This window comes from Pteronotus mesoamericanus, unplaced genomic scaffold, assembly GCF_021234165.1.
Source record: "Pteronotus mesoamericanus isolate MK-2021 breed Mesoamerican mustached bat unplaced genomic scaffold, CSHL_Meso_final contig_25, whole genome shotgun sequence".
In the NCBI taxonomy this organism is placed as follows: Eukaryota; Metazoa; Chordata; class Mammalia; order Chiroptera; family Mormoopidae; genus Pteronotus; species Pteronotus mesoamericanus.
In genome coordinates, this window is record NW_026555105.1 from 39641883 (window position 1) to 39657619 (window position 15737).

A 15737-nucleotide genomic window follows, 5' to 3' on the forward strand; every position below is an offset into this window, starting at 1 on the left:
AATACCTACACGCCATGTAGCTCTTTATCACTAGGTATAGACCCAGTGATAAAATTAAATGCCTTAAAATTTCTTGACTCTTTCCTACTTCTTCTTCCAATCTCCATCTTCTAATCTTTTAAGAAATCTATTATATATTCATTTAACTACTTCCTAATTAATCTCTCTGTCTCCAGGAAGACAATCTATTCTATCCTATCCTACCACTCTCACATTTTTTAAAACCATCTTCCAAACAGAGTCCAGAATAACCTCTGTGAAGTTCAAGCCAATCATATTACTTGCTTGTTTGATATTCACACAGAAAATCAAAAGTCAGGGTGTTCCTGGCTTCCTTCCCATCCTCCGCCCACTGGCAGGGGACTTCTTAAGGGAGGAAGGCCAGGGTTTGGCCACATCTCACCCTGCACACCCAGGGTCTACAAAAAGGGGTAACTGCTAGCAGCTCCTTTGGCCTTTCTGTTTCAACCTAACTACCAATCATATTTCTTTGTGGGAGACATGAAACTAATTCCTACTCAAGAAAAGTGAGGACCCCTAATGGAGGGATGAGGTCTTCCAAATACATTCTAACTTCTAAAACAACAATTTTCGAACATTCAAACATTTTTAAATGACGAGAATCATTTTCTTCAAACAATATGTGATGTAGAACCCCAACAAAATATGGTTGAACAGCATGTTTGAAACTGACAATGTAAGCAGAGGTTAGATTATATAGAAGTGTAAAAGTCATAGAATAAAATTCAAATTTGGTAGATTCAATATAAAGTCATTGGGGAGAAGAAACAGGTATGTGATAAAATCTTATTTACACTTTGGAAAGACCAGTGTGTTGTTGTGTGAAAAGGAGTCAAAACTACTGAGAATTTTAATACTTCCGATGTATTTTCATAAACCCCAATTTAACCTGCAAAAAGTTATATGCATATTCCCAATGGGGTGCCATGATAAAAGAATCATAGAATACCTGATCCTCACTGGTTAATCCCAGGTGCATCACAAGGTAAAAATGCACAAGGAAGTCTGAGTTTGGCAGAACATCCTGGCGTCTGGTCATCATGGCACAGATCAATTTGTAGGCTTGTAGTTTGCCTTCCTTATATTCATTTGGCAATGTCGTTGCCTGCCAAGAAGATAATGTTTAAAGATTTAACCAACTCCAGATGCAGCAGAGAATTTCAACATGTCATTTACTTCTCAGTTTTCCACAAGAGTTGTTTATGGAGATGTGCGATGCAATGGCTTTAGTAATGCCCAGCCCATCTTTGAAACATCCAGTATTGGACAATTACATTTTTAAAATGCAATTTCAGAAAGAAGAGGAAATTACAATAAAGGAATAAAAACATATTGACTTGCCTTAAATAGCCATGATGCAAACATTCTGAGTGGTGGGATCAAGACCGGAGGAGATGGAGAAGACTGGTTATCCAGGCTTATTGCTAGATTATCTCGTATCTAATTCACAAAGAGGAAGATTTTAGGGAAGGCAACACAGTTTATCCCAACAATATTCCAACATTGTGTTCCATGGTCAAAAAGCTGCTTCCAATAAAGTCTCTATAAGTTAAGTGGAAACCTACAATATTTACAAGTGTTCTTTTATTATGAAATCTATTGTCCTTTCAAATTGTATATTTAACTTATTATATGTGTTTTTAGAAGTAATACAAAATTAGGGCATTGTTTTTCCTTGAAAATTAATGCTTGGAGAGGTCCTGAATTCCAAATGATAAGAAATGGTTCAACGAGTTATACTGTATAAACATAAATCACGGATTGACAAAAAATGAGGAAAATGCATGTTATGAACAAAAACCTGAGTAAAAATTGTATGTACTCTAATAAAAATTTGCTTATCTCTAGAAATAAGACCATTTTTAATATCAGTAATCTCTGTTGGGGGGTGGTGTCAATTTACTTCTTAGTATTTTTCTACATTTTTCAAATTTTGTATAATAAAACCAGTATCACTTTTATAAAAAGAGTACTTAAAATGACTGAACAATGTCCTAGTCTTAAATATCCTATAGTAATGCATTTATGCATTAAATGAAGTAATTCTTCCATATTTATAAAATGACCAAACTATAGTTATTATTATTTATTCTTTGATAATCAAACATACTTTGCATAAACACCTAATTTTTGTTCCAGGATATGTTCAGTAGTGAATCGTAACGCAGTTTTTATGTTAAACTAGGTCAATTTTTCCATATTAGAATAAAAGGTAACATAGCAAGAGTACCTTTGCTAGTTTATACCACAGTCCATAGAGATAGCCAAAAACTTTGGCATGAATCTTGGGTGATTGGATATTATTCACATCTCCAAGGATTCCCAAGATTCTTCGCCATAACACAGCGGCAGAGTCTGGGTGCCAACCAGCGAGATTCCCTCCAGCAATTATGCTGCAATCATCTGCAAGGCATTCGCTGCTATCTATGGAGAAAAACATGTGTGTTAACCCTGGAAACACAATCTTGATTTTATCACAGAGCCTTTTTCTTTAAGGAAAATTACCAATGATGCAAAGTTTATGTATTCAGAGTAAAATAATTAAGATGAAAATTGTCTGCTTGACAATTTTTACTGAATTACTTTTTAAAAAAATAAACTTAGTTTTTTAGAATACTTTTGAAGTTTATAAAAACATTACTAAGATAGTGTAGAGAATTTCCATATACTCCATACTGAGTTTCCCTATTGCTAAACATCCCACATAAGCATGACACGTTATAACACTTAATGAACCAACATTAAAACAGTATTATAAAATCCATACTCAGACTGCTTTAGGTAATTTTAACCTAATGTCTTCATTCTGTTCAAGGATTCCATCCAGGATATCACAGTGCATTTAATTGTCATGTTTCCTCAGCTTCCTTTTGGCTATGACATTTTCTCAGATTTCCCTTGTTTTTTAAGATGTTGACAGTTTTGAGGAGCACTGACCAGATATTTTGTAAAATTTTCTTTAATTGAGATTTGTCTCATGTTTATCTCATGATGGATTTTTTTCTTTTTTGCTTGTGTTCCCATAATGGACGTTTCTTACCTCTGATGTATGATCCTTTCCCAATATTCTTGTATTTCATTTGAATGTTTTGTTTAGGATTTTTGCTGATATGCTTTTAAGAAAGATGGAATTTTATTTTTCCTTCTTAAATATGCATCTTCTCTGGTTTCATTATCAAGGTAACAAAAGTTAGATAACAGAAGTTAGGGAGCTTTCTTTCCAGCATCTGGAACAAGTTGGAAAAAACAGTTTCTCACTTATTTGAAGCTTCATAAAACTAGGAAGTGGCCTTTATTTTTATAAATATATTCAAATTAACCTATTATGTTATTTAAAATTTTATTTTTTTTAGTTCTGTTCCCTTTTCACCCTCAATATTCTTTCCTTGATCAATTTTGCCTAGTTGTGTATTTTTTTAATGAGTTGTTTCTGATAGTCTTCTCTATTACTTTTTAGCACATGTGTTTGCACTTTGCTTTAATAGTTCCCTTTTATCAACTTCTATATATTATTCTGCCATTTTCCCCTAATTTTTGAACAGAATACATACATATTTTTCTTTTCTAATATAAAAACCTAAGGGCATCCATTTTGCTCCATATAAGTCTTCAGCTACATTCTAGAGCTTTGGATATGTAGTTTTCACTGTAGTCCACTTTGAAATATTTCCTAATTTATAATTTAATTTCTCCTTGGATTTAACTTATCTAAAGTACAGTTGTTAGTGTCTAATGTATTTTAGGTTTTTATTTTGTTCTTAATTTATGTATCACATTCACAGAATGTGGTATAGTTTCAAATTGTGACATCGATTGAGATTTGCTTAAAGTAGTAATTGGTCAATTTCTATAAATGTTCCATGTACCTTTAATCACACATTTTAAGTTCAAAGTTTTATACAGATATAAAATATCTCCTATATATATATATCTCCATTAATTGTATTGTGTAAGGATTCTCTAGTCTAGTATTTTTTAACTCACTAATTTTTGAGTTATTAAAATTTTCTACTATAAATATGGTTTATCAGTAGTTCCTTATAATTCTGTCAACTTTCGCTTCATATTTTTAGATGCTATGAAGTTCATATAAATTCAGAATTATTGTTGTTACTAACAAATGATTTCTGCTTTAAAGTTTATGTAACATCATATATATAGCTAGACCAGTGTTCGTTCTTTCTTCTTATCTGTCAATGTATTTATTTAACTAGGATCTCCTTAGCTTTGCTTCTCTTTTGAATCTTTGGAGGGACTTTAAAAAGTTGTGTTTCATGAATCTATAAATTGCTTTGGGTAGTATGGACATTCTGATGACGTTAATTCTTCCAATCAATGAAAATGGTATATGCTTCCTTTTATTTGTGTCTTCCTTAATTTCCTTCTTCAGTGTTGTATAGTTTTCTGCATACAGGTCTTTTACCTCCTTGGTTAAGTTTATTCCTAGGTACTTTATTTTTCTTGTTACAACAGCAAAGGGGATTTTTTTTCCTGGTTTCTGCTTCTTCCATTTCATTGTTGGTGTACAAAAATGCCTCCGATTTCTGAATATTGACATTGTATCCTGCTGTTTTGCCAAGTTCACTTATTAGGTTGAGTAGTTTTTTGGTGGAGTCTATGGGGTTTTTAATGTATACTATCATGTCATTTGCAAACAATGACAGCTTTACCTCCTGTTTTCCAACTTGGATGCATTTTATTTCTTTTTCTTGTCTGACTGCTGTGGCTAGGACTTCCAATACTATGTTGAATAGAAGTGGTGAAAGCAGACATCCTTATCTTGTTCCCGATCTTAGTGGGGAAGCTTTTAGTTTTCGCCCACTGAATATGATGTTGGTGTAGGTTTTTCATATATGGTCTTTATTATGTTGAAGTATGTCCCCTTTATTCCCACTTTCCTAAGTGTTTTTATCATAAATGGATGCTGTACCTAATCATACGCTTTTTTCGCATCTACTGATATGATCATGTGGTTTTTGTCTTTCCTTTTGTTTATGTGATGTATTACATTTATTGATTTGTAAATATTGAACCATCCTTGCATCCCTGGGATGAATCCCACTTGATCCTGGTGGGGGATCCTTTTACTGAATTGCTGGATGTGGTTTGCCAATATTATGTGGAGGATTTTAGCATCTATGTTCATCAGCGATACTGGCCCGTAGTTTTCTTTCTTTGTAGGGTCTTTATCTGGTTTTGGGAGTAAGGTGATGCTGGCCTCATAAAAAGAGTCTGCGAGTCTTCCCTCATCTTGGATTTTTTGGAATAGTCTGAGAAGGACAGGGGTTAGCTCTTCCTTAAATGTTTTGTAAAATTCTCCTATGAAACCATCTGGTCCAGAGCTTCTGTGAGCTGGGATTTTTTTGACTACTGCTTTAATTTCACAAGCTTTTATCAGTCAGGCTTTCTGCTTCTTCTTCATTCAGTGTTGTAAGGTTATATTTTTCTAGGAATTTGTCCATTTCATCGAGGTTTTCAAATTTCTTGGCATACAATTACTCATAGTAATTTCTTACAATCTTTTGTATTTCAGTGGTGTCAGTTGTTATTTCTCCTCTTTCATTTCTGATATTATTTATTTGGGGCCTCTCCCTTTTTTTCTTGATGAGTCCACTTAAAGGCTTGTTGATTTTATCTTTTCAAAGAAACTGCTCCTGGATTTATTGATCCTTTGAATTGTTCTTTTAGTCTCTATGCCCTTCAATTCTGCTCTGATCCTGACTATTTCCTTCCTTCTACTTGCTCTGGGCTTTGTTTGTTGTTGTTTCTCCAGTTCCTGAAGCTGTAGGGTTAGGTCGTTTATTTTAAATGTTTCTATCTTTTTTAGGTAGGCGTGTATTTCTATGAACTTCCCTCTGAGGACTGCCTTCATTGTGTTCCATAAGTTTTGGACTGTTGTGTGTTCATTTTCCTTTGTTTCCAGAAACTTTTTGATATCTCCTTTGATCTCATTATTGACCCATTCACTGTTTAATAGCATGTTTATGCTAAGTGTAATAAGCCAGGGGGTGAAAGATAAATACCATATGATCTCACCTATAAGTGGAACCTCATCAACAAAACAAACAAACAAGGAAAATATAACCAACAACACTGAAAGAAAAAATAAACCAACAGAAACAAGAGGGAAGGAGGGAGGAGGGTAATGGCAAAAGGAGGGGAAGGGTTAAATCAAGGAACATGTATGAAGGACCCACGGACAAAGCCAATGTGCGCAAGGATTGAGGGATGGAAGTGGGGGTGGGTGGGGCAGGGAAAAGTGGTGGTGGGTAAATGGAGACAAATGTATTTGAAGAATAAAAAAAAAGCACATATATACACATCACTCTTCTGCTTAAATAAGAATTTGAGAACTACTAAAAAAAAAAAAAAAGTTGTGTCCTACGACGAATCCTCTTTCTATCTTACACAATTTGTTTTTAACATAATTATTCCTGAAGTTGTATTCCTCACAATTTCCCACACAAATGAAGACAAAATGATTTTTAGGCAATTACCATCTCCCACTGTCATTTTGAGTACATATGTTGTTAGTGCTTTTAGGGCCTAATCAAAGAAATTGAAGCACAATTAGGGGATGTTAGGATCTCAAGTAGAGAAATGACAAGATCCAATGAGGAGTCAAAAAGAGTGAATCTGACAAGGAGCCAGGGCAGATCCAAGAATGGTCTGCATCTTTTCCTGCACCCGAGACAGTGGCTAATAGCTTATTTTATTGGACATTGAAAGATCCCAAGACACTGAGAAAAAAAGATTTAATAAGGATGGCACAAAGTGTCATGGAAAGGCCTTACACAGGAGCACTGTTCCTTCTTAGAGGAAAATACATCTATAGTTCCCATATAAATATCATATAATCTATTAAAGAGGCACAATAAAATGTACAGATCTAATTCAAAATCTAACTCCTAAACACTGTGCCTGAAAGACAGGAGGTAGAGAACAAAAACCTGATTATGGGTCGGCTGGGTTCTCTGAAAGAAACTTATCCTCCTAATGTTTAACCTGTAAAATAAGTGCAATACCAAGTATATGTCAGTCAAGAAGGTATGATGAAGCTTTAATGAAAGTTTATAAATCAACAGAAGACCCCCAAGTGAATACACAGCATAGAATGGCATTTATTTTTCTCATAAAGAATATCATGATGTTTTTAATCCCTTGAGGGGTTTTAAAAAAAATAAGGGGATTAGATGATTTATATTTTTGTTTATTCCCTCCCACCAACCCCAAAATGCATCCATCCAAAATAAAGATTAGTCCCCCAGCACTCCAATGACACTGGAGCTTTGCTTGAGTGGCACGACCAAGTAAAAAAGGCTAGGTACCTCATCATCTGCACCTCCTTGCTATCTGCCAACTAATATATATCTAAAAAAAAGTTTCAATACTCCTATGCTCTCTGAAATATTTATATCTCAATGATAAAACCCTAGGTAGCATCTCCATTACATTATCAAAATATGTTGAGTCTTTTAGAAGTATTTGAAATGACTGCATGCTCAATATTACTGTGAAAAAATTTGTAAGGAGTTGAAATGTTTTTGCCCCAAAACTATTGTACTTGTGGCATAAGTAACAGAACAGATGCTGACATTTTACATGTAGATGGTTCCTCAGTGAAGCAGAACTTAATTAAAAATAGGGATATGAGATTTCAGAAAATTTCAATTCACCTAAAAAATGCCAAATATTTAGTTTTATTTTCTTTTTCATGAGCAAGCTAGTATGCTAACCTAATGTCTTTTCATTTCATTATTACTAAATGCAATAGGGTCATTTAAATGCTTTTTATTAAAACTTGAAACACTTGCAAACAAATATTTATCTTTCTAAACATATACATGATTTTAACACAGCAATATAAAGTTTAGAACTTTGTAAATATCCAAAAAATTTTAGTTATAACATAAGTCTTGGTAAAATAGGCACTTACGGCCAAGTTATTTCACATAGGGGTTTGATATGCAGGGGTCGTAGAGTGTTGAAGAAACATAGCAGGCACTTTAGAAATGAATTTCCCTTTTGATTTGAAATTAAAGACAAACCTAAAGGCTCAATTGAAATACCTTAATTCTGGGACCAGAATAATCAGGCCTAACCTTTGAGGGTCCAAAGTGGAGAGGTAGCAGGTTGGCTGGTATTCTGTTGGCCAGCACTACAGCCTGACTTTCTCTTTCCTCATCTGCTTTCCAAGGTGAGCAGCCGATCAGGACAGATCAAAGCCAAAATGCCAAAAAAGTGTCTAATGGCAAATAACACTGACACACAGATCATTTTGACAAAACAGCTTTGGTGGCAAGTAACAGTGAATGCAATTCACATGCACAGCTATAATTAAAAGCAGAAGTGGTAAAAGGATTTCTATAACAATATTTGGAGGCAGTGCTGTGATAAATATAGTAAACAAAAAAAGGTTTTGAAACCGAATCTCACATTTATTATTACTAAGAAAGGTTAAAATTTAATTGCTATTTTAGCTAAATAAAACAATATCCTAAATTTAAGCAGGGTGTCCAACCTTTTGGAGTCTCTGGGTCACACTAGAAGAAGAGATGTCTTGGGCCACATACTAAATATATTACAGCACATAATCACAAAAAAATGTTCTAAGTAAATTTATGATTTTGTGTTGGGCCATATTCTTCCCATGAGTTGGACATCCCTGTTCATTCATTGATTTGACTATTTACTAATGTTCCTCTCCTGCTCTGTATAGGTCTAGAAGCCAAGAATCAGCTATGAACAGAAACAATGACACTCTCCCCTACCTTACATTCCAGTGGGGGAAGACCACTGACCTCCTTCCCACTAAATCAAAATGCTGGATACCATTTCTTACTAAATCTTATCTTAAAAAACATCACTGATCTGACAGGAGCCTGGAGAGGGAAGAATACCAAAGCTGGCTTTTTCCTTCAGGGTTCTATCACCCCTTAGAGTTCTTAAACTTTCTCTGATAATAAAAGGAAAGTTTTATTTATGCTGCAGTTAAATTAATGACTAATAATCTCCTTCAGTTAGCTTTTTAAAAACACATCATTTAAGAAAATCTTCCCTACCCCAAGGTCTTAGATATTTTTTAGAATATGTTTTTCTTCTAAAGGTTTTAAAAATTTCCTTTTCATGTTTAAGTATTTTATCCATCTGGAACTGACTGTGGGCATGGTGTCAGGTAGGGATTCTATTTCATTTTTTTTCTCTATATGACTAAATACTTGCCTCACACGTATTTGTTAAACAGTAAATCCTTTCCTTGCTAGATTTGTAATGTCACCTCTTTCATAACATCATGATTCCATTCCTGTGCGGATTCATTTATGTATTTTATATTCTATTTTATTACTCTATTTGTCTATCCCTGTGATTAAAACTTTCTTTAAATGAACCTCCTAACACTTATCACATTATTTTTGCTATCATGAAATGTCTTGTTTTCTTGGTAAGCTATTAAATCAACTGTGGCTATGATTTATTCCTATTTTTGTTTCTTATAGCATGAAAATCAGTATTTCTAGTTTGTAAGCTTATTTGCAAAATAAGAGATTATGTCAGCAGCTATATTGATTCTTAGTTATAGAGTCATAAATATTCCTCAAAATTATTACCTCAACAGAACAAAACTGATGAAGGTATCAACTGATGGTCTGGATCTAGAACCTACACACCAGGAAAGGACTGCCCCTGCTCATCCTAGGGTTAACAGTTCCAAGAGACAGCAAACGATTCCACAGGAAGTGTTTCTTTCATACGCATACTACCCAATCCAAAGTTCATACTTCTGAACTTCCTCCTTTATCTGGCTCTTCCATGTCAAGCCAATAAATCTCCCTGCCACAGTCACCCCAAGGCTTGGTACTAAGCAACTAGGGACAGAATCTATGCTCCACGGTCAGTTGAAATTGTTCAAACTAGCCAATCCTACCTCTGTTTACCCTGGCTTGCCTTGCCTTTGACAATTAAGGCTGTTGCACAGTTTTCCCCCTCTTTCCCACTGTCTCCTGACCAACTCTGGTGCTTTCCTGTGTGGCTTACCTGCACAGCAAGCCAGGTCTCCTGTTTCTAGGGACTTGCTGAGTATAAACTTCTTCCTTTATGATAATCATTTCCATGTCTGCATGTCTTACCATACCAGATTAAAACAAATCCCCAGTACATTTTGACAGAAGGCACAATAAATTTAGCTGTTATTTTCAGTAAATATGGGATGTTTTAAACGAGAAAGCAAATATAAAACTAAGCTGTTATTTTGCCAGTGATGAAGGAACTGAAGATTTTAGACATTTATTTTTCTAAGCATTTGATAACTGGTAGGATTATTCAATGGGAAACAGACACACTCAAATTGTTTGATCACTCTCTTGGCAAGTCCTAAAGGTCAGGCTAACATGAGTTTTATTTTGTACATTTATAAAGAAATCCTCTAAAGAACAGAAAGTTAAATTCAGAACTGTGATAATCCATAAACCTTATCATATTACAGTTTGTCCTTTTCACAGATGACAAGATGAACTATTGAACTGAGTGTACTGATTCTCTACATTAGTATTTCAAAGAAAAACTAAGTAGCTGGAGGAGTTAATCATGACAGAGAGAGTACATCATATACAATTACCTCACATAATTTTATTAAATTGAGCTATCCGATGTATATGCTGAAATGGGATCAAAACTAATCTTTCCCAAGGACAAAGGAAGTAATCACCCAATTTTCTCTCTTTTCAATAAAAATAATTAAAACTAGTTCCTGTTTAAGTAAATTCACCTTATTTAAGATTCAGTATTGCCTTCAACAGTGCTATCATGAGTTCCCCTTGAGTAGTCTGCACATTAAACCCAGAAAAGCCATTTATTCCATGAATGTATTAATGATTCACAAAATTTGTACAGCTGTCATTTTAACAGCAGTGCATTGAAAGAGAATAAACAGCACTCTATGTGGAGTCAAAACACTTTAAAATGCAGTTCTAATTCTGGCACTTACCCTAATGCTTAAAATCATTTTTAGCACTTTAATAACAATTTTTACTCAACATGTGCTTTACAGTTTGTTGTTTTTATAAAAATCTCTATATGTAAACATGAGTATGGCAGACCAGGAAACACTTGGCTATGGTCAGCATTTTCCATACTGAGTTTCTCAAAAAAACTTGTCTCTCCTGACACCCTCTCGCAAGACAAAATTTCTCTGGGACTCAGTTTTGCCATCTCTAAAACAGAGTATGTAAGACTTGGTCTACTTACCATACAGAATCAAGTTCTTTGTAAAGGGTTAGATCCTATATAAATTAATAGCATTGTTATTCAAAATCATTATACATAACTACATATAAATAATTTTAAATCATTTAAAAAACAAACACAAATTTGAGAAGTACAAATTGCTATCCAATAATTTAAAAACTAGGCATGTATTTTGCCAACCATTTTCTCACTGCCCCTGTAAGCCTTCTACTAGTGGATTGGAATATATAGACCAAATATGTTCACTATCTTTTAAGGACAGCACTACAGCATTATAAGGCAGTATGGTATTCTCTTACAGCTAACTGGTCTGTTTTTCTTTGTTGATTATTCTATTCTTAAAATACACAATAAATATTCATTAAGATCATACCTCTTGGTCTTATCTTACAGATAAAAGATTTTATACTACATCTTACTTTTCCTATGTAAATTTCTGAAGTTTTAATGTTACTCCACCGAGAATTTCCAAAACATCAGAGACTTTGGTTACATTTTATGTTAAGATTAATAGAAACTAAAGTTTGCTTGGTTAAAAAAAACTAAGGTAAAACTTTGGACTTTATATTAAAATAATTTTTAGCCATTTTAATAACAATTTTTACTCAACACGTGTTTACAAATAACAGTTGTTTTTATAAAAGATTTCTGTATGTAAACATTAGTGTGGAAGACCAGGAAAGACTTGGCTATGGTTAGCACTTTGCATACTGAGTTCCTCAGGACACTTGTCTCTCCTGACACATAAAACAAAGCAAATCAAATACCCACCTCCTCTTTGAGGTCCCCATTCTCATCCACCCTGTCACAAAGGCGAGGGAGCTGAGACTTTCAAGGTTTGCATACCCAGAGTCACACATTATGCATATGTGTACGTATGTATGGATGTATGTGTGCATGTGAATAGCTAAAACTGCAGAGCACTTCCATATACAATATTTTGTACACTAGAATTGTAAGCTCACTCTTTCATTCTGCCACCAACCCTATAGTAGGGACTATTATTATACCTATTGTACAGAAAAGAAGTGGAAGGACAGAAAGATTAAATAACTTGCTCAAAGTCATCCAGCAATTCCTTGGCAGAGCCTGGATGCAAGCCCAGAAAGTTTGGCTCTGTAGTCCACATATGAATCTTAGAAATACTACACTTGGGGTAAATGTGCAAAAAACAAACAAACAAAAACCCTAGAGTATAACGTCATTTTTTAAAAGTTAAAAAATATATTTGTTTGAGGACAGATATATGTGGTAGGTCTATAAAGAAATCAAGGGATTATAAAAATATTTGAGATAGGGTCACAGAATAATGGGAGAAGGAAAGGGACTTGAGAAGGCCCCCTAGGAAATCTTACTAGTTTGGATGTTGTATTTTTTTAATTTTTATTTATTGACTTGAGAGAGAGTGAGAGACATTGTTTTTTATTCCACTTATTTATGCATTCATTGGTTGGTTCTTGTATGTGCCCTGACTAGAGACCAAACCCGCAAACGTGGTGTATTGGGGTGACACTTTAAACAACTAAGATACCCCGCCAGGGCTGTTATTCTATTTCTAAGGTTGTGTACTAAGCTCACTGGTGCTCACTTTTTATAGTAAAACTTCAAAAACATATTCATCAATAAGCTATTCAAAGTCTTAAACTTATCCTAGATTTAGGGCCCTTATAAAGTGAATAAAATCACTCTTCTGTTTCCAGAATTAGGGATGCCAAAGGTTTGACATGAGTATCATCGCTTCCTCCTTTGATGGATAGTGGCTGTAGGCTTCTTTCCATATCTGGCCACTAATTTAGAACCCTCTCCACATGTCTCAGAATTCATGACTGATTACAAACAGATGGTTGGTGTGGCCACAAGCAACTTGGTTGGAGGTGGCACCCTTATCATCAGTTTGTTAAAGGACCCCTAAATTTCTTACAACTAGGAAACTGTGGGATCTCCCAACCATTAGCACTGTTGCCTCCTTTTCAAAGACAGTTACCTGTTAAGTTTGAAGCATCTGTGGGACTCAGTTGTAACCAACGGCGGGCATCAGAGTCAGCCACATCATCTGTGGGAGAGTTCAGTTCTGTATCTTCCTCACAGGTCTGCCATGAACTCATGGACAACTCTGCCTCATTGTTACAGTCTAGAGCTGTGTCACTGCTGACACTTGCACCTGGCACAATGGAAGAAAGAAAGTGTGAGAAAACTAATAGCTGGAAATAAGAACATTCACAATTACCTACACACAAGTAACTAAACACCTGACATAGCAGGAGTCATAAAAGGCAGAGGGACTCAAAATGTGCCCGTGTGGGACTCTTGCTCAATGAAACAAAGTGTCTAAGTGCAGGGCATTAATAATTATAGCTCCAGTACATATCACACAAGTAGCAGTGTTTTCAGGTGATTCAACTCAGTTTATACCACAGACCCAAAGGATTACATCAATTGCGTAAGTTTATCTCAATCTCAAAGTTTATCTACTGAATATCTCAAATTTTTGTGTGCAACTATAAAATGAGGGTATGTGGAAGAAAAGGGGGGAAACTGGTCCACAACAAATGCAAGTTTATTCTGCTGGCTGGAAGAGTCTAATAATGTTTTACATCTTGAGCCTGATATCTAGACCTCAACTCGGGCTGAATCACCCAGAATCACTAGGGGATGAGATATTCTACTGCAAAACATTTTCTCCAATAGAAATTCTCTCCTTTATATACTAAAAAGTTGTAATTTATCAAAATACAGTGATGCTTTCAAAAGCTATTAAGCCCTAGAGGGCTATTTTGTCTAACACAAAACAGACCCAGACAGTTTACTTTTTCAGGTCTCCTGTCTACTTCATAACAATTTTATATGTCTACCCATTCTGTCTGTTCACTCTTTCAGCTGCTTTTTATATCTGCTGCTGACAGTCCCCAGTCTTGCTGCTTCTAATCTGCTGTCCTCTTTTCATTTGCAAAGAAGTGAAAGTTGTCCCAGTCACTAACTTGTTAGGTCCCTTACTTCACTGCCACAGAACTCTAAGCCAACAGGGACTGAAGAAGAAGCCTAAAGAAGCTCCTCCATGTTCCAACAAGTACACCCTGGACCTGAGTTTTGTACTATGCTGCACTGAGAAGAAGGTGGCCTAGCACCTGCTCTTGGGAAAGCAGAGTATTATCACATTTTACAGCACGTGATAATATGTGTAAAGATTCCAATCAATTTTTATTTTTTAAATACTTATACTATTGACTTCAATGTACTTCTGAAGCATTTTGCTCCTAGCAGGTGGGAATTCTCTAGGGAAGATCATTTTTCCTTCTTGGTTTGTCTGCTCACCTAGCTATTAGCATTGGTTGTGCCTCTCACCTGGGGAAAGGCCCAGGGATGGAAAGACAAGCCTCTAAGGTATAGGTAACTGACTGAAACTGTTTTTATTGTATGTGTGAACTAAATGTCCAGCATTCCTGAGATTCCAGGAATAAAGATGTCCTGTTTCACAACCACAGTTCTTCAGTTAGCATTCAAGTTAGAAAGTAAAAAGAAAATGAAAAACAACAACTCTGAATCTGGAGGAACACAGACCACATTTCCTAGAACTTACTCTTCTGTCTCTCCCTACATTTTCCTTGTGTCTGCTGCAAATCATCTTTTAAATCCAATTCAGCAGAGCTGCTGCTTCTTCGAACTAAGATCTTCAGGAAAGAAAAAATTTATTTGTTACAGGAAAGTTTTAATTTTTACAAGACTGTTAAGTTTTTAGTCTACATTTCTAAAGAAAAAGAAATAAACAATAATAATAGCAACAAAAAACCTGAATGCTGTTTTCTATTGGAAGGATGTGTTCACAAATTATTATAATTGAATTATAAATTACTCAAGATCTGAAATTTATGGCTTCTATTTTGTCAACTGCTATCCAATTAAACTGATTTACTGAAAAGAAATACAAAATTATATGAAAATAACTTATTTCAAAGTTCTATTTGTTCCTCTTCTCAAACACACATATACAATGAATGCAATTCTCCAGAAGGCCTAAGTTACCCGCAGATGGTGAGTGTGCTGGCAGGGAAGGCATAAACTCCACTGAGACTTTTCTAAAGGTTACTCAGTGCCTTCTGTGTTAAATGTGCATCAGACTTTCCTGAACACCACTCAGCACTGGACCTTGTATTTAATACAGAGCCTAAAATATTTGGAGGCAATCTGCTTCCTTTAAAATTTATGCCTTGCTTAGAGAGACAAAACATATACAAATTACACAAAATGATTACAAGGTACATAAGCAAAATATACAAATAAATTCTCTTTACAAGGTATGCAGAATAAAGTGTTACCTTAATTGGCCACAGTAACAGGACTGCTGTTCAAGAAGGCAACAGACATGAAGTGGTAGAGAGAAGGCAGGAGGGGATTCAAGGCAGGAAGCACTGAGTAGTAATCAGCAAGTTCTATGTGTAGGAAAAGAAGCTGATTATAGCAGGCCATGCAGGACA

At 35.0% G+C, this 15737-nt stretch overlaps 1 protein-coding gene across 4 annotated transcripts in view; it reads right to left on the reverse strand.

Moving 5' to 3' along the window:
* RALGAPA2 (Ral GTPase activating protein catalytic subunit alpha 2) overlaps positions 1 to 15737 on the reverse strand; it is a 393192-nt gene that overhangs the window by 199093 nt on the left and 178362 nt on the right. For all 4 annotated transcript variants that reach the window (XR_008529157.1, XR_008529156.1, XM_054574136.1 and 1 more), the window contains exons 20-24: positions 14843 to 14933; positions 13250 to 13426; positions 2252 to 2445; positions 1363 to 1461; positions 971 to 1126 (exon numbers count right to left, since the gene is read on the reverse strand). Coding sequence is in view for 2 of the 4 variants with exons in the window: in XM_054574136.1 (XP_054430111.1) it covers positions 971 to 1126; positions 1363 to 1461; positions 2252 to 2445; positions 13250 to 13426; positions 14843 to 14933 (717 nt within the window). In the remaining 2 variants the exon portion in view is untranslated. The remainder of the gene's footprint in view (positions 1 to 970; positions 1127 to 1362; positions 1462 to 2251; positions 2446 to 13249; positions 13427 to 14842; positions 14934 to 15737) is intronic.